Source organism: Centruroides sculpturatus, unplaced genomic scaffold, assembly GCF_000671375.1.
Source record: "Centruroides sculpturatus isolate CEXI.00-Female unplaced genomic scaffold, Cexi_2.0 scaffold81, whole genome shotgun sequence".
In the NCBI taxonomy this organism is placed as follows: Eukaryota; Metazoa; Arthropoda; class Arachnida; order Scorpiones; family Buthidae; genus Centruroides; species Centruroides sculpturatus.
In genome coordinates this window covers 226,762-247,540 of record NW_019384371.1, presented here as the reverse complement: position 1 = coordinate 247,540, position 20,779 = coordinate 226,762, and the positions used below count along the sequence as shown (strand labels likewise).

The window sequence follows — 20,779 nt, the reverse complement described above, 5'->3', positions numbered from 1 at the left end:
GACCATCAATTTCCTGTTCCAACGAATAGGCCACGTCAGTCATCGTTCAGCAGATCCACATTGCTATGCAACAGCTGTAGTGCGGATTGAAGCACCTTTGCGCAGTTATAACTGTTGAGTCTATTGAACGCATCCATTTATTATGCCTGTAACCTGACAGAAGAGTGAATTGCATCCAATCTGGGATCTTGTGGTGGTAGTGATATTTATGCCGATATCATTACAACTCTTTTGTCAGATTCCCAACTAGCAGATAAGCAAGTGGAATGTGAGGATTTCAGCAAAAATTGTACATTTTTTCATCACTCGCAGTTTTGCAAGATGGAATCGGCAAATAAAATTGTCCTCTCACAGTATCCAAAATTTTATTATAGTTACGAATTTTATAGTTATTTATTTAGTTTTAACTTTCATTGTTCTAAATATTGGGAGAGTTTTGCTTTAAAAATCATTTTTATGTTTTGAATTCTTATCCATTTCTATCAGTTTAAGATATCGATTTCTCTTTAATGATGAGTTTTCTCTCTTGACTTCTATGCCATTAATATGGGTATTCAACAATGGAAACTGACCACTCATTTATGGAGTTTTAGTGTTATAAAGTAAGCCAGTGTGATGGTTAACATTTACTAATTTTTTAATTATTTAATATAAAATTTATTTATATTATTTTTTAAGAATTTTAAGATAGTTTTAATAAATTTATTGAGAGAGTATATTTTGCAAAAGATTCTGAATATGTTTTTTTTTTAAATAAAATCATTTATTAACCAAATTTTTTTAGTATTGTACTAAAAAACTAGGACTATTCTTGGGGAAGGATAAAAAGCGGGCATTTTTTAAAGTAAAAAAGACTAAAAAATAAATAAATAAATAAATTTCATGCTTTTAAGTAATTCTTTTACGTAAAAAATATAAATATTAATCGTGCAATTTTAGACATTATTATAGGCTGGGCATCGCAAATAACAACCTATTAGTCACTTGTCCCATAACATATATCAGCCTGCTTTTGGTCTTTACTCTAACCGCAGGGCAAAAAACGCGTTGCCTGGTAAAGCGGCTTTAATATAGCTTGTCTCATTAGAAACGGAATACGTCATTGGTTTGATTATGCAGCTGCATTAATTAAAAATTAACCTGGTATTAACGCCGCTTTACTAGGCAACGTGCCTATTGTGGGCGTCATCGAAACTACGGGCATGAAAAATAGTCTTAAGATTTTTTTAACTCTCCGCCTTGTAGGCACTAAGAGGGCCTCTTATTGGGTTCGGCCAGGCCCACAATGGGGCGGCCGGGTGGTGAGGAACGGGGGTCGACATATCCGATCGAATCACCCCCCGAAAAATTATTTGGGATTATTCGATCCCGTGTCCACCAGAGCGGTAGGCTGCCACCTTGATCGCTCGGTCATCCGGCCATCAAAACCTTAGGATTAGTAAAGTTGGCAAGATAAAATATTTTAATTCAAAAATAAATAAATAAATAAATAATTTTAAATTACAACGAGCAACATTTAAAGCACGAAAACAAAATCGAAACGATTTCCACAATTTATCGACGATGCAATTATAAGCGAGAGGGGGCGCCGTAGTGGTAGCGCAAGCGTATAAAATACGGTATGTTTGGTCGCGTTTGAAAAAGAAGAGTTAAGTTTTTCAGTCGGACGATGGGTCTTTTATCGGAAGGAGCACCTCTGAGTTGGGAAGAGACGAAAAAGTGGGCCGACCACGTAAGACAACACGGCGTACAACAGTTCATTCATTTATATCATAAATTCAAAGACGGACAATGGGATTGCTTGAAATGGGGCGATGAAGTAAGTAAATTTCTTCTCTCGATTATTTTCTGCATCATTTCGATCGTTTATAATGTTTTTAATTTGGTTTTTCGTTGCCAAGTGCGACAAATCGATAAATATTCAATTCAAAATATAATTACATAACCAAAACAATTCATTTATTGTCTATACATTTCAAAACCAAGGAGAATTTATGTTTTTTTAATTAATTAAAATAATAATTCTTACATTTTTCTACATTTTAGGTATTTAATTAACGTCGTAAACGATCTTCAATATTGAGAAATGATAAATGAGTTACAGGATGTAAATTTGAATGTTACAGATTTTATTGCATGCAATTATACCATTATGATGCAATCTAGTGCAATAATCTGAAAAAAATTAATTAATTTTTTTTTGTGATGTCATACATACTATAATTTGAAATCCGAACGAATTGCACGGTTTTTAACTTTCAGTGTTATCGTTAATTTTTCTATGCTGTAATTGGGTTTACGGTTTCTAATAAATTTTTATTTATTTCGAAATAAACTTTTTACCAATGTTAAGATAAGAGAATGTTTAACATCCAGAAATTGATTTAAAATCTGGAATTGTTATGGCTTTTTTTTTTTTTCGACAGACTCCAAAAGAAACCTTAAAATTCGACCTTTCCCCCTCTTTTCAAGGATTCTGAATTTTTTTTAAAATTGCTTCTTTAAATGAATAAATAGATGATGTTGGAGCTAGTTTTATTTAAAAAATTACTGTTTCTTCATCTATCTTTTTATCTTAGAAACAAATTTATTTAAGCATTACAGAAATATATATTAAAATTGTTGCGTACGTTACGCGGCAGTGTATTAATTGGACCGGGGAGACGGAAAAGTTGGTGTTCTGGTACCTGGGTGGTTGCCGATTGTTTATCACATGAAAAATTTTTGACTAATAAGAATAATAATCAAAAATTTTTTGATTTTTTTTATTAACTGTTAAAGCTATATACTGTACGTACATATATAGATATAAAAGTAAACATTTCATATCAAATTCTTAATTAAATAATAATAAATTAATAAGAGCAACAATGTTGTTTTTACAGTTAAACAGCTGACAGGTTAGGAATAGTTCTGAATATTGTTTGCTATATTTAAGTTAATGCAATTATTAATATTGATTGAATAAAAAACTTTATTGGATAAATAGGTGGGATTGATGATTCTTGGTTGTTTTGCAAATGAAAAAAATTGTCTTTAAAGAAAATAATTATATCATATTTCAAAATAGACATTTGTGAATAAGCTATTCAACTTTAATGTAAACCCAAATTTTTTAATATAATTCTATTACATATTTTATCAGAGCTAACAATTTTGGAATATTGTTTTACCATTAATTTAACATAGCAGTTGTTGTCAAAACAAATAAGAATATTAGATTTTTAATAAAATCCAGAAACTAAAATATTGATTTTTCTCATTAAATTTTCGTACCAAAAGTGATATGATTTTAACAATAACAAAATATATTTTCAATTATGAAGTACAGTAGAGCATCGATTATCCAACTCAATTGGGGACTCAGGTTGGTCAGATAACTGAAAAATCAGATAACCGAAAAAATGAATAAAATACATTATTAGTATAGTATATTAGTATATCCCATGTAATTAGCATATTAGTATATCGCTATTAACCAACTTCGCATTGAATTTTCATCGATGTTAAGCATAACAAATTTTTTAAAAATAATAATAATCGTCGCTACCGTATCGTTAAAAATTATTTTTAAATTATTTTATTGCTCACAAAACAAACAACCACTCATAATTAGAAAATTAAGTCTTGTTTAAATACTGGCCGCCCTTTAATAGTCGAGCCGTGTTGCCAGCTAAAACATGCAAAAATTTAACAAAAATAATATTAAAGTAGCCAAGACATGGCCAAATATTGTAGTGCCGCATCACTAGCGGACATTTGAAATTTGCCGACTAGAACGGTCGGTTAACACAGTTAAGACGATTAAGACAGTTCATTGGGTGGTCGGATAATCGATACTCTACTGTATATTGAAATAAGTGATTTAACATAGGATTTTATTCAATTACAAAACTTTAACATCTGTTAATTAGCAAATATTCATTCAGCTTTCGAGATTATCTCTATGAATTGTAAATATACTATGTGATGATGATTGTTCATTTGAATGGAAACATTTAATGTGACATAATGAATTTTTACATGAAACTGTATGCAGAAATGTTTTTGAAAGTTGTTTGATTGACAAGCAATTAAAATTGGTATTTCATTATGAAAGTTTAATTACATTTATGACTGACAATATTCTATATTTGCTTTTTTACTATTGCCTAGCAAATACAGAACAATTTTTCTTAGAAAAATTTTTCAAATTTTTTTAACTGTTTTTTTTTTAATCAATACAATAATTGTTCATTTAAAACTAGAATAAAATTTATGTACTATGTAATTTGATATAAATTAATGGTATAATTGATTTCAGATTTATTTTTGTGGAAATGATGGAAAATTAATAAAATTGAGTTTTTCTTTTTGAGAAACCATTATTTCTGTATATCTTTGATATTTAGATAAGGTTGCCAGTTTATGACTGTATTAAAGGACACTTAGGATTGTGCAAAATATTTCAATGATGAGTGGCTCTTGTGAAGAGAAACTCCAACTGCCTAAAATTTATACCTATAAAGTTTTATATAGTGGATGAGCAACTCATGAGTTTCAATCACTTGGCACAACTGTTCAAAGAACAATACACACTTTTTGATATAATTCACACAATTTAATGACAATTATCATGTAAAAATAAACCATTTGATTTTAATGTAAATATAATTTAAATAAATGGGATTGTAGAATTTTGTCAGATGGCAATTTTACTAAAATTAATTGGAAGACGTAGTCCATCCAAAATTGGTAACCACCATTTATTCACTTGTGTTCCAGAATACAAACAATTGATGACCTGACCTTTCTTTGTAGACTACTTGTCCGTCAAGTTTAAAAACATTCCTTTAAAAAACACAGAAAAATATCCAATTAAATTTCAAAGTTAAAATTGGAACTGGCAGATCTTAGACATCTTTGTTTTCTTTCCATCTGGGGATTTTTGGGCTTTGCATCTACTGAGGAAAATGTGCTGATAAATATAGATTATCATAGCCTCCCCTGTAAATAGGAATTGTTTTATTTAAGAATTTTTTTTGTGCGGATAATTTCACCTGCAGCATTTCTAGCAGCAGTGAATAGCTTTTAGTGGTGTTTTGGTAGATGGTATTGTCACCTGTGTAAAAAATCTGTTTTAGGTGAAAAATTAAACTTAAATTTATTAGATCAAACCTATCAGATTAGATGTAAAGTAATTAAATTTTACAGTTTCATTTAAGTTGAAATATAAAATGAATGATATAGAATTATTCATTTTATATTAAATATATAAGAGAGAGAAATTTTTGTTTTAAACTGGTCATGTTCTGAAGTAGTTGGTTAGTAATCCCAACTTAAAACTATAATCAATAGGCTTGAACATTCATGTTTAAAAAATATACTGATATATTGCATTTGAGGATCAGATGAGGATATATATGCATATTCTTTATTTAAACCTGAATGAATAAAATTTTAAGTTTAATTGCTTGTTTTACAAGAAACATATATATTGAATCATGTCCTTTTTTTTTTACTATTCAGTTTTTTCATTTCCATCAGCTGCCACTTTAGTTAGGAATTTAGAAAATTTAAATGTAATATATGTAATTCTTATACAATCATTGTTTGATTAACCTATATTGATATAATATTGCCAGCTAGGTGATTCTTCAAATATTATTTACCTGAATTTCACAATTTTTTAATTTTAGAAAAAATACTTAAATTTCCTTTTGTTTTGTTTTTTTAATTTTAAAATGTCATAACCATGGATTGAATTGCATAATTTTGCTGGATGTTTACAGTTTACAGATGTTTACAGTGGCTATTTACAGTTGCCTCTACATAGGATATAATGATATATTGATTATATTTAATTTAATATTTTTTTAAGTTATATATATTTCTGCTTATACAAAATTTATGTGAAATTAATTTGTTTGCTTTAGTTCTATGTAAAGTATTTCTTCCCTTCTTTTAAACTAGTTCTTACTGATAAATTTGCTTTTTCAGAAATTCATTCATTCTGTTTTAAAATTCATAATAATTTATTTGGTTAGCAATGAAATGAATACTATATGAATGTCAGGAACAATATAAATTTTACATACATACATACTACTGTAGCTATTAAATCTATCTTATTTTGTAATTTTATTAAAGTAATCCTTTTGCAAAAATTTTATTGCCTGCTATAAAAACTAGAAAATAATAGAAAAAAATGTTTTAAACTGTAGAAAGCACTTGCGTTAATTAAATAACTTGTCTTATCATTGTTAAAATCGTGAAACCCTTGTTTGTCGGAGACTCCACAGTGGTTTCATTAAAATAATGGAAAGCAAGATGCAGTTTTGCATATAAAAAAATATATAATTATTGGATTGTTAATTGCTTAGTTTATTACCAATGAAATTAAATTATAAAAACAATTAATTTAAGATATAAATCTAAAATTAAATAAGTTTAAATTTTAAAAATTTAAACTGCAGTTTTAGATTTATTTATACTTAGTAATAAAGTTTTAAATAGCTAATACATGTCAAATATTAATAGAAAAAGATAATATATACCAGTGTCTGTCAGCATTACATAAAAATAATTTATTTTGTGAGTACTTGAAACAGTATTTAACTGTCTACTTCAAGCAGAATTGTTCAGAGAACAAAACCTTTGAATTCAAGGAAACAAACCTAATGCAAATAAATTAGAGAGATTCTTACTGGAAATAGATTAAGCAATATAAATAACACCTTTAACTATCCAGCAATAAATGTTTAATCTAATAAAAACATTTTCAACTGCCTTCTTCAGTTAATCCAATATTAAAAAGAACATGTTAAAATAGAATGTACGAAATACAAATTAAATCAAATATAAAAAACGCGCTTGTGCATGATGAACGAATTGCGCCTGCGGATTATCCAAAATAAGATAAATAACAATAAATCGAAAATAGAGCTGCCCATGCAGAAACATGTCGACTACCTGGTATTAACTTGCGTTATTATTAAAAAAAAAACTTCCATGCCATGGATAATCCATCTGCATCTGTATGATTAATGCACCTCGTGTTTATGTGAGTCTTGTATCTATCTTTTCAAGATTCTTCACTGCTTGCTTTGAGTTTGTAGCTCTAATGATTGCGGCTTGATCCCAATATATGCTGACCTCTTGCTGTTTGGCGAATGCTGTGAGCACAGTACTATCTGTTCTTACTCAGAGTATTTGTGTTCTGAGTCTTTGTTTTAATTGCTGCAAAGTTGCTCCAACGTAAACAAGGTCAGAGTTAAAGCGATGATCTTTTATTTGTTGGCAACTCTCCTAATCAGCACAACCATTCAAGCTCCAAGAACACTCAGAATTTTTTCTTATGGCAAGATGCATAAACCAGACTTCCTGATACAACCAGTTATAGAAAAATGCAATTCGTCTACTTTCTGGATTGAAAAACAACTAGTCAAGTTTATATGTTCTGGGATGCAGCAATATCCCTTTTCCCTTAAAAACTTGATACAGTTGGTCAAGAAACTGAAGAGCATGTCTCTTAAAGATAAGGAATATATGACCGTAATGGATTACAAAGCATTATACCATTCAATAAAATTACTGCCGTGTTTTTGTGTGTTAAGGGACTTTCTTTTTATTAATATCAAAAACGCAGGGAGATACCACATGCACATTTTAGAGCTGGCCGACTTAGTTTGTTATACATTTCTCGATTTTGAAGGAAAGACATGACTACAAGGAAGAGAGGTGCCAATGACCAGCCCAATGTCAGCTGTCCTATGTGAATTGGTATTGCAGCAACTGGAAAACAGTATCCTGTCCATTTTTCAAAACGAAATCGTTTTATACTCCAGATATGTGGATGATGATTTTGTGATGTGGAGAAATGATAATAACGTACAACATTTTATAAACATGGTCAGCAGTAACCTGTATGGTTTAACATTATGTTTGGACCGAGGAAGTGAGAATAATGTTAATTTCCTAGAGCCATCACGTGCAAAGAGGGAGAAATCTGGACAGGGATTTATCACAAACCAGTTTTTCAGCCCATTATTATCCTGAAGAATTCTATCAATCCTAGGCACATTAACCTATTCGATGTTGAAATTTTTTTTGTTGCCTGTGACGCCATGTTGAATTTTTGTCTGTTAAGTCTAAAATTTTTTACAAGCTCATTACAAGGTTCAGAATCAGAATCGGCAGCTTTCCAAAATGAATCATGTTAGAAGAGTAGTACTTAATTATTTCCCTTTCTGAAACAAAATGATTAGGAGAGTTACCAACAGTAATAATCTAAGAGTAGTATATCGGCATAATCCAAAGATCTATAGATTGTTAAGGAATGACAAGAGAAAGGAAAAGCAAAATTCTTTGACAGGGGTGTATTCTATACCCTATAAAACAGATGTCCAACCTTTTTGTTCCTCTGGGCCACATTGGAAGAAGTCATGGAGTTTTGGACCACAAGTATATATAATATATTTGTGACCCAATCCTTAAATATACTCGTATATTTAAGGATTTGTATATATTTGTATATATATTTGTATACTTGTATATTTAAGGATTTAAATATACTTGTATATTTAAGGATTTAAATATACTTATATATTTAAGGATTAACATGTCTAGATTATAGTAATAAGTATTAAAACTTTATCACGAAAAATGATATTTTAAAAATTACTTCTACAGACTTCCAAGTTTTACTTAGAAATAAATAAATTCATCTATTATAAAGGAGACAGACAAAAATTTACTTGAAAAACACAAATATTTGTTTTATTTGGGTCTCTAATTAATAAAAAACGATGAAACACCATTTTAAAAGTGCATTTTTTATTCGACTAATATTATAAATAATATGTAGCCTAGAAAGTTAGCCAATGCACAAAATGATAATTTTTACGCCAAACTAAAAAAAGGGTAGCCAAATTTGGCGCAAAGTAGCCAAATCTTGCAATGCTGGAAAGAATACTAAATAATGCTGGAGTTGGAAGTCAAAGAATTATAGATCCAAATTTGAGAAAAGGAGAGAAAAAACAAAAGATAAAAAGTAGTGAGGAAGGTTGGAAAATTAAGGGTCAATATTTGAATAACAGAAGGTCTATTTAACCTTTCTCACTACTTTTTATCTTTTGGCCTTTCTCTCCTTTTCTCAAATTTGGGTCTATAATCCTTTGAGTCACAACTTCAGCTTTATCTAGTATTCCTTTGTCAAGTATTTGAAAGTATTTCCTTTTCACTCAAAAATAAATTATGTATAAAAGATTTATGGCTTTGTGAAACTTTTTTTGAGTTTATGCCATAGAAACAAATAAACAAACAAAACAATTTGTTGGTTTTGTTTACAAGTTTATTGGGCCGGCTGCGGGTTGGACACTCTTGCTATAAAAGATCATCGCTTTAACTCCGAGCTTGTCTACGTTGGAGCAGTTATGCAGCAATTAAAACAAAGACTCGGAGAACACAAATACTCTGAGTAAAAACATAGATAGTACTGTGCTTGTGGCATTCGCCAAACAGCAAGAGGTCAGCATATATTAGATCAAGCCACAATCATTAGAGCTACAAACTCCAAGCAAGCAGTGAAGCATCTTGAAAAGATAGAGATACACAAGGCTCACATAAACACAGGGTGCATTAATCATACAGATGCAGATGGATTATCCATGGCATGAAAGTCTTTTTATAATAATGCAAGTTAATACCAGGTAGTCGACATGTTTCTGCATGGGTGGCTCTATTTTTGGCTTATTGTTATTTATCTTATTTTGGATTATCTGCAGGTGCAATTCTTTTGTTCGTCCTGCACAAGCGTGTTTTTATATTTGATTTTGATTTAATTTGTATTTCGTACATTCTATTTTAATGTTCTTTTTAATATTGGATTAACTGAAGAAGGCAGTTGAAAACATTTTTATCAGATTAACTATACAGCAATAAATGTTTAAAGGTGTTATGTAAAAATAATTTATTTGCAATATAAATAACATATATCACTGTCTGTCAACATTATCTTTTTCTATTTATTTATTAAAAGTTCAGGAAGTTTTTTTGAGAGATAAATTTAATATATACTTTTGTACGTAGATCATATAGAATTTGTTAATAAATAATAAAATGTAATTGAATTTTTTTCAAAGGCATGTAGATTTTTTTATGGATTAATAACAGAATTTTAATAATAATTTTATTTTCAATTTTAATAATTCTGCAATTATAAAAAATATATATAACTCTTAATTATAAAAAAATAACTAAAATGTTGGAGATACTAAACATATGTGCATAGTAAGTCAAAGGCTATTTTATTTTGCCAATGTGTTGTACTGTAAAGGATGTGGGAGTAAGGGAATTTGTATAAAGTTGGTCAGGGAAAGTCATGGAAATTAACTTAAATTTGAGTAGGACCCCTAGAAATAGTAAAGTCTCATTAATGTGAACTCATTTTATTCAGAATTTATCAATTAACTTACAAATGGCTTGCTTATTTAGACCATATCTGATTAATAATCAGTTTATGTAGTGATTGGAATACCTTGTATGAATTGGTCATGTTTTTATGTTCTTGTTTAGACAATAATCTTTTTACTTTCTTTTTATAAGTGCTTTCAGATTTCCCTGACCCATCTTCAAGAAAGTAATGTAACAAATTAACAATAAATGTAAAATAGTACATACCAGTTAAAAATTTTTGACTGCTGTACTGTTTAATGTTAACTTAAATGGTAAGTATTTTGTTGTTATGCTGCATAACTGAACATCAGGAGAACAACCAGCACACTGGACATTTGACTGAGCTAATAATGTGTTAGAACCTTTTTGTCATTCCCATAACATTGGATCTCTCTAACTTAGAACAATTTTCTTATTATTATTTTAATAGTGACAATTGGTATTTCATATTTTTATGTTAGTTTTAAACATCAAATAAGAATAATATATGCAGCAAGTGATATTTTGTGTATAATTTTTTATTTTTAAATCAAATCTGTTATGTAACATTGTTTTATTCTGCCATTTTTTTAATTCTCTAGTTCTGTTTGCCAGAGAAAGATATTTTATCTTTGCCAAAAAGTGAAATGTTTGTATTTTGTGATTTTTTATTTTCTTGAACATTAAAAACTTTTAATTAAGACATTTCTGTTTTTAAATTAAAATAAACACAAAAAAGATTTTCCTGTTTTTTCATTCTTACTAATAAAACATAACATTTTAATGCTAATTTATCAGATTTTTCAAATTTTTAAAATAAAAATGTATTTGTTGATGAGAGATTGATTTAAAAAAATAGTTTTTGAAACTAGTTTATTATTAAAATCAAATTTGAAGAATACAGTATTGAAGGATGTTAAATACTGGGGAAAAACAAGAAGAATGTCTTGTATAGAATTTTAATTGTATTGACCTTCTTTCATTTTCCTTAATTTTAATTTATTCATTATTTATAACTTAAGTTGTAGATCTGAATGTTAGTTCTGAGAACCATTAAATATGTTTTCAAGAACAACTTGAATACATTAGAATTAATGTTGTGTTGTGTACAAAATTATAAATTCACAAAAGAATTTTTTGTGAATTGGTGTTTTTTTTTAAATAAATAGTATTTAAATATAATTTATTTTTGTGAGAGTATAATATAGTTTTAAAATTTTTTAAATACAAAGAATATTAAGGCAAATTTTTAAAAAAATTGGCAAAATTTTATTTGACAGCTTTCCATAATTTAAAAATAAATGCTGATACTATCAGTGGGATCATTTTTACTAGTTACAATTTGAAAAAATTTGTTCCAAATATTTTATGAACCTATTTGGAATGAACGAAAATGAAATTTCATAAAAAATTTTTGTCTTAAATTTTACAAATGCTTTCTAAGATCAACAAAAAATATTAAAGTAAATTCAAAAATGTATAAACAAAATTAAATCTTAGTGACACTAAAGCTGAATTTTTTTTATTGTATGGCGTTCTATATCTTCAAAATTTAAAATCATGTAAGTTCATATTTAAATTCATGTTTTTAAACTTGCATATTCTATACATCAAATAAAATTTGTCAAATTTTTGGTTATTGCCTAATTCAAACTTGTTGTTTCCCTTAATTTGTATTTTAACTATTATTTAAAAAAAAATAATTTTGAGTTTCTTTGACATAAATTTGTATAATTTGAAGCTGGTACATTTTTTCATATTTTGATTACAAAACTCAGAGAAAGCTACACATTCTGTAAACTCCCGAGACATGGATGAAATTATTGTTTGTTTCAGCTTATTGCAAAACAACTGTTAATGTCATAAAAGCATTACGTATAGATAAATATGGGACATATAAGTTTAGTTTAAAAGTTGAAGTGATTTTAAAGGACAAGCAAACATTTTAAATATGTAATTTATCATTAAAAATGTCAACTCATATTTTTGTATTAGTTATGTTAGAAAAAAATATATTTGCAAGTCACTTGTCAAGAATTTATATAAATCTTTCATAATACATGACTTTTAAAGTATTTAATTCATTAAAAATAAGGAATTATAATTCAAACTTTTAATTGAAATAATTCAAAGTAAGTTTTTCCATACTGTACATATATATTAAGATTCAAGAAATATGAAAATTATTCAATTTTCTATGCATGTCATGGGTTTGGCTAGTTGGTGAGAGAGAGCGAGTTCAATTTGAAATTTAATCTAGACTTGAATCTGTATTCCCAAGAGTGGTGGACTGATTTTGTTACTACTATTGTCATCTGACCTAGATTATTTGTTGATTTTCTTTTTTATTATTTTTAACTTTTTTTTTTTTAACTCAGCTGCTAACACTATTCCATAGTTTAAAAAAAATATTTTTATATTTTTCATATACTACACCTTTAATAGAAGGGAATGACATAATATATATATCTTTTTTATTTTTAACCATAAATCTATTTTTTGTAAATTCCAATATCCATTTTTTTAATAATTTACTGGGGTAGTCGTTTAATANGGATTATAATGTATTTTGATCTATTTATTTATTATATATCTTTAAGCATATTTAAGAAATTGTCTTCTTAATTCATCTTACTTTCCATTTTTGTATTGAATAATATACTTTGATAAGGGCTACACTGGATTCAACCTTTTCTTAAATTCTAAGAGGCTCCTGTCTGCCTCAAAATGCGAAACATGTTACCACCAGGAGGGATTTTAGCAACTGTGTAATTATATTAATAAAATGGAAATTTGATGGTTACATCAAATTTCTTTTTTCTAATATCCTTATCATATTACATAAAACTATATCAATTAATACTAAGATATAAAAAAGGACTAATAATGGCATCTTTCTTGATTTGTGTTTTTCTGAACTTGTGAATTTTAATTAATAAAAAACCAGAATGACAATTATAATTTTAGCATTTTAATTCTAAGCCTATTTTTACTAGTAATTATGGTTTCAATATACTATATGTATAATTGTAATACATATGAAAAACATATAAAAGGAAAAGTAAATTCAGTCTAAAATTCAATTGACCAAATTTTTAAAAAAGTATACAAGTTTTATTTACTTTTTGATGGACTTGTTCCATACTCTGTTAGTATCTTACATCGGTTGTTTCCTTCTGACAAAACACCAGTCATACAAAATAATGAAGTCATTTTATTTCACTATATCATTGTCAGTTCGTACTGACAATGATATAGTGAAAACAAGTGAGGAACCATAGTGTTTTTTTTTTCTTAGTTAAACTGGTTCACTCTATAAAAAGTGAAAATTTTCAATATTCATTAGTGGAGTGATTTGCTAAATAGAAAAATTTGTTGGAAATTGCATTACATATTTTGTATTTGCTCTGCTTTTTTCATTTGCTGGTGTTCTGCTGTCTGTTTGGACTCACCTCAAGTGAATTTGCTTATTCATTTTAAATAAATGGTTTAAATTTTTACAAGTGAATAATGGACAAGTGAGTAAAAAGTGCTGAATGGTTCTGAAAAATGACACAGAAGTGCAGCAAAGTTTATATAAATGAAAAACATCTAACTGAACTTTTATAATTGTGATAATATAAACTAATAAATGCATAAATGGGGCTGGACTGTGTATAATTGTAATAATCTCAAAATAATAAAATTTTTTTATATATTTAAATGATTTTGAAATTTAAAAATATAAATATTTAAATTTTTTATTTTTTAGATAGAATATATGCTAGTAAAATTTGATGTACAGAGGAAGAAAGCATGTCTCAGTTTAAGAGCAAATGAAGTATTAGATGCATTAACAAAGAAACAAAGTGATCATCCAGAGTAAGTTTAATAAATACAGTCAACCCTCCCATAACACTGTTGATAATTCCATTTTATATGAATTCCATGTTGTAAAAGTCACTTAGATTTTACAAATACGTGTGCCAGGCTGTGACTGGCTCACATATTTGTAAAATCTAAGTGACTCATACAACATGGAATTCTTATAAAACAGAATTATCAACATTGTTATAGGGGGGTTGACTGTGTAACAATTATTAGTGTTATGTAAGCTTATTAGTTTTTTAAAATTCTAACTTGTTTCAGATACACACAAGTACCGGTACATGTATATACAGGTTATAATTAAACTTGCCCTACTCAGACCTGTATAGAGCCCGTTCTCTTTGATGTATTTTGATGAAACTTTGGTATATATGTTATATGGACCATGGGAAAAAGGGAAATGCAAAAAAAATAATTAGTTCAAATTTCTATCACTAGGTGAAAATGGCGCATGAAGAACAAGAAACACGCAAAAGGTTTTTATTCACAACATTTGTTTAATGTGCAATCCATTTGTGTCAATTACATGTTCAACAGTAGCTCGATAGATTTCTTGAGAAATTGCAGCAATATCGCGTGTTATGCTTGCTTTCAATTCAAGCAGAGTCTGTATGGTTGTGGGGATATCTGAAAGATCATGTCTATAGAGGAGGCATACGAACTCCATTATGTTTCTTGTTCTTCATATGCTATTTTTCACCTAGTGGTAATTTGAATTGATATTTTTTTTTTTTTTTTTTTCATTTCCCTTTTCCCCATAGTCCATATAATGTATTACCAAGTTTCATCATCAAAATACATCAAAAGAACAGGCTCTATACAGCAACTTGAAATATATACAAGATGGTTATAATTAATGAACCTGTTTATATCTTTGAATGTCAAATGATTATATGCACAATTATAAAATTTTGAAATACTGTGTATTTTTTAAGTACAGTGTATAAACAAATATTGTATGTAAAAGATAAATATTTTATCAGTGATGAAAATGGATAATTTTAATTGTTGCATTATGTCTAAAGATAAGGCTATGAACCTGTAAATAGATTTATAGTTTATATATTAAACCTAAATTGTTAATAAATAATGTAATTGTTTTATCTGATGTCAATTGTTTAAAAATGACTAATTCTGATTTTTAAATCTTCTTAACCTTTTGTTAATTTGTAAGTTAATAAAATATAATTTAATAATAATTTCTTAATTTTACAAAATTCTGATCTTGTTTATATTATTTAAAAGTAGGTAATAAATATTTTGGTAGTACTGAAACATTGTCAAATTTTTGGTTATTGCCTAATTCAAACTTGTTGTTTCCCTTAATTTGTATTTTAACTATTATTTAAAAAAAAATAATTTTGAGTTTCTTNTAAGTTAATAAAATATAATTTAATAATAATTTCTTAATTTTACAAAATTCTGATCTTGTTTATATTATTTAAAAGTAGGTAATAAATATTTTGGTAGTATAATTTTTTTTAAAAGATTTCAAAATGGATTATTTCAGTTCATAAAAAAAAAATCATATTCAAACAAAAGGTTACTTTTTAAGTATAACAAGGACATAAACATATATGTAATTAAACAAAACAAGTTTATACAGATTATTTAACATTATTAAAATATATAAACTAATATTGATTAGAATGTTTTCATATGTAGCTTTCTAAATTTTCTTAATTATAATTCCTGACAAAAACTGAGACAAATCCAAAATTTGTCTGTTTTCATTGGTTGCCTTGGATTTTGTCAGCATGCCCACATGACATCATTGCTAATTTTGCAGAAACAAAGGGTGACCCACACATTTTCCTGCTCAGTTTGGTGGTGTTTCTCGTCGTGTGAGCATTATCCTGTGCGTCTAGCCAAACAACTGTTGCTTTCCTTTTAATTCCATCATGGAAAAGTTTCCAGAGCCAACAGCCCTTCAAAGAAGAATGACAGGAACACGATCAAGTTAAAGAAGAAAATCATTGACAAATACGAGAGCAGAATTAAGATTGCTAAAATCAGCAGCATGTATGGGAAATTGACATATGAAAAGTTCCATTGTGGCAATAAAGGAGACTAATGTAGTGAAAGGCATGAATGTGATAACGAAACAGAGATCACAAACAATAGAAGGTGTCGAACATATGTCATGTTAAATGTTCATTTATTCTTTACATTAGTCTTTTATATTCATTTTATATTAATTCTTTTTGTTTTTAGTATCAAACATTATATTTATTCTCTGTAAAATGTTTTTGGTATGTATTTTGGAGTTCTAGAATGAATTAACTGAGGCAATTATTTCCATATAAATCAATGTAAATCCAATTTTCTTCAGTTTTGAATTTCACCAATTGTTTTCGGAAAGATTATCAACAAAAACCGAGGTATCACTGTATATCTTACAATTTAGATTTTTGCAAAATTACATATAATTGAATGACAATAAAATAATTTTTTGATAAATAGTTACAATGCTCGTTTTCTATAACTATTACAATTTTCATCTTAAGATCATCTCAGTTACATTAAAGTAATATTAATAAAGTAATTGTTTTTTATTGTAATAAATAAAATTATTATACTAATGTCTATATAATTTTTCAAAATCTTTTTTAAATTAAAATTTTTTTTCCAGGTATTTTTCCAAAAAATATTAATGAAAAATTTAAATATGTTAGATACAATTTTTTTTATTTACTTTTTTTATTTCTACAATAATTTTAATATAAGAGTATTGTCATAAAAGTTTTTTATAATGGTTTCATATTGAAATTAAGGAGATAAATGCTTATTTGATTAGTATTTTGCCTTATAAATTTTAAATAAACCATATAACAATGAATACATAGAAGAGAAGATATGGAGTATAATTATGTAAATATATATTTAAATCAAAATAAGTATCAACTTTGATGATAATTTACTTTTCATAAAGTAGGATTAGTTTTTCAACTTTTGAGTGGTTATTATTAGTAATGCTATTTATTAAATCATATCATATATATAATTTTAGGGAAGTGAAAGCTCTCTGGCGACCAGAATTTGGTGCTTATATGATAGAATCATCTCCAGCAAAGCCTTATGGTGGCCTTACATCTCATTTCAATATTGTGGAAGCAAATATGAGAGCAAGGTAATTAAAATAACTCAACATAGAAAATTAATTTTTGATGTCTCACTTTTTAAAGATTTTTTTTTAAATTTCTCATATACTTTCTAGGATAAAATGCATTCAAAAAACACAATCACTTTTTTTATAATTATTCTTATATTACAATAATGAATATTCAAAATTCATGTTGCTCAGTTAATCCCAGTAGACAGATTGAAAAGATATAGTGGCATAAACAAACATCAGTTAACCTGATAAACATTAAAGCAACCAAAGCCAAATTAACAGACTAGAAGTGGCTATAATAATAATTTAATTTGGTATTAGAGTTAGGTGCCATCTCATGCTAAATTTAATAATTATAATTTTAATTAAATAATTCTTAATAATTCTTTTCTTCCAGTTTAGAACTAACTGGAAGAAAAGAATTATTAAGNACACTACAGAAGGCCACTATATTGAATACATGCCACATTGTTAGGAAATTCCTGAATACAGACACTGACAACTTCTTTAATTTCAGTTTTGTTTTGGTTGCTATGCCTTGACTTTGGTCCGGCATAGTACACAGCCACCGGTGTGAACCGAGTATAACTCACAAAACCCAACATAATAATAATAAAAGTATTCCTTGTAAAACAACTTCGGTTTCACTCTAACACAGTTTTGGAAATCCTTGCAACATACAAAATTTCACAATTTAAGTATAGACTTTGTTGCTGCATGTTCTTAAATTCATCTGTGGATTTTAGAATATTGAAATTTTCAAATTATTTTGTTCCTTTTATCAAATTTACTCTTAATGAAGACTAATATAATTTTTTTTCCCTATCAATCAGGTGTTATTGTTGCTTTCAGACTTCACTGTCACTGTTTTTGTCTTTATACATTAATCTTCATATCTAGAAATGTTTAAATAAACTTTACTAAATAAGTGCTATTAAACTTTTTAACTGTAAGTAAGTAATCATTTGTAAAATGATGAACAAAATATGGCAGTATTTGAACACAAATTCTGAAAAAGTTGCTCAGTACTCAACTGAACAAATGCAACTCTAGAAGAAAATTTCAATTAATAGCAGTCTTTTTTCTATTTTTGTCATCCAAAAATTTTTTTATGACAATGATAAAAAATATGAAAATGTTGCTGATATTTCTGATCAAGATTGACAATAAAGCTCAGATGAGGATAATACTTTGTAAAAAGAAAACACCCTCCAACTAAAATTAACTTAACCCCTGGCCCCTTGCTTATCTCGCACTGTACAAGTTACTCTTTTACCATCTATCACATTAAAAAGCACTATAGTTTTGTGTATAAAATTATTTTTTTAAATCTTTATTTATAAAATTTTTTTATTCAATAAAACTTCTGATTTTATTGCCACTGCATAAATTTACCAATAGGATATAGAAACATTATTTTTATAAATATTTTAAATTACTCTTTGTTGCATTGTTTAATTGATAAGAGTTAAAAAAAAGTTGTGTAATTTGTGCTTCTAAACATGACAGGAAATAACATGTATTTTTAGTTTTAATTATGTTGAATGTTATCTTGATCTACAAAAACAACTTGATTTACTTCTTTTTTTAATCTGAAACTATAAATAAATTTTTTAAGTCACCAGTAAAAGTTATATATAGATACTCATACTATAAAATTACTATTCATGAATACTTAATTTATTGCATAATACTTAAACCTTTATGTTGAATGATTTTGAATAATTTAATTAATTGGAGTTCAATTGTTGTTTTCAATATTAANCAGCCCGGCACACATATTTGTAAAATCTAAGTGACTCGTACAACATGGAATTCATATAAAACAGAAAAATCAACAATGTTATAGGGGGGTCGACTGGTACATTAATTATCAGTTCTTTACTTATTTAATTTTCTAATTATTTTCATGACTTCATTGAGGACGATCCTTTTATAACATACAAAATTGAAGTTTTCAATATAATTTTTATAGCGTTTTGCAACCTTTCAAATATTCAAATTTATATTTAAAGTTTATTAGTCGGTATAATCTTTTAACGCAGGGTTGTGTCATGTATTTGCACTAGAAGTCTCGATGTATATTTTAATTAAACATTTTTATCTCATTAGTCGGTATAATCTTTTAACGCAGGGTTGTGTCATGTATTTGCACTAGAAGTCTCGATGTATAATTTAATTAAACATTTTTATCTTACGAAAAAAAATTTAGTTTTTCCATATTACCTATTAAATTAGTTGGTTATTTAAAAGCTTTGCTTCTGGAAAATGTCAAACAACAAGTGCACCTGTTAGCATTAAAATTTGCTTCTTGTAATCACTTCAGGACTTTTGTGACTAACATTAACAATAAGACATCTTTCTAAAGAAGTTTTATGTTAAGAAGACTTCTTGATGTAGCATAAAGTAAAAATGATTTGAACTTTTTTGATATGGAAAATTTAACAGATTATACAATTGGATCCAATCTCTCATCCATACATACCATTTGAAATTGTGGTTTTGAAGATTCTAGGCAGGAAATCACAGTATTTGACTATTGTTTTTAACTGCTAATGTTTGATTCCAACAAATTACTGTATTGAGCAAATAACTAAAACATTCAACATCATCAATTTTATTTAGTACTTTAGATCTGTTGTTATCAACCACATGTTGAGGTTGACAGAGCAAAAATGCAGCTTAAAAAATTTATTTTTACCTAAAGATAACTATAACAAATAAAACTTTGCTTATTGGAATTTGAGTAACTATTTTTAAGTTAATAGAATTATTATTTTCCCAAAACATAACATTGACTGATGACAATATCTGTGATTTTACAATGAGTGGAATATGCAGTATTTATTCAGCGGTGAAGAATAACGAAATAGCCAATAGTTTTTTTAAAGATAAATCATTTCAATTGAATTAAATTGAATTTTATTAGTAGATTTAGGTGATATATGTCAATTCATTTGTTAGTTTCTTAATGATTAAAATCAGAATAGATTATATTTTTATAACATTTCAAAATCATTAAACAGATTCTGTAGTGCACATTGTTTAATTATTTTTCTGATCTTAGCATAATTTGCTTATTTCATAAACAACTAATGAGCAATAATTGAATGTTTTGAAACTAATTTAGCAGTGAAGAGTGGAAATGATGCTTAGTAAAAACTAATGAATATTTTGATTTGAATACAAAATAAACATTAGCTAGTTGAATTTTTACAGAAATGACCTGAACATGCAAAATTTTCAATGAAATACAGTCGATCCCCCCCCCCCATAATGCGGTAGATACATTCCACTTTATAAGAATTTTACGTTGTATGAATCCTTAAATACATGAGCCAATCACAGCCCGGCACGTGTGCAGTTTACGGACTACAGCTGTTT

General features: G+C 27.4%; 1 protein-coding gene across 1 annotated transcript in view; it reads left to right on the top strand.

Annotated features, from left to right (window-relative positions):
- The first annotated feature begins 1,586 nt into the window (after positions 1 to 1,586).
- LOC111614806 (glutamate--cysteine ligase catalytic subunit-like) overlaps positions 1,587 to 20,779 on the top strand; it is a 43,423-nt gene continuing 24,230 nt past the window's right edge. The window contains exons 1-3 of the mRNA XM_023356175.1: positions 1,587 to 1,819; positions 14,165 to 14,274; positions 17,291 to 17,410. Of these exons, the coding sequence (XP_023211943.1) occupies positions 1,670 to 1,819; positions 14,165 to 14,274; positions 17,291 to 17,410 (380 nt within the window). The 5' untranslated portion in view covers positions 1,587 to 1,669. The remainder of the gene's footprint in view (positions 1,820 to 14,164; positions 14,275 to 17,290; positions 17,411 to 20,779) is intronic.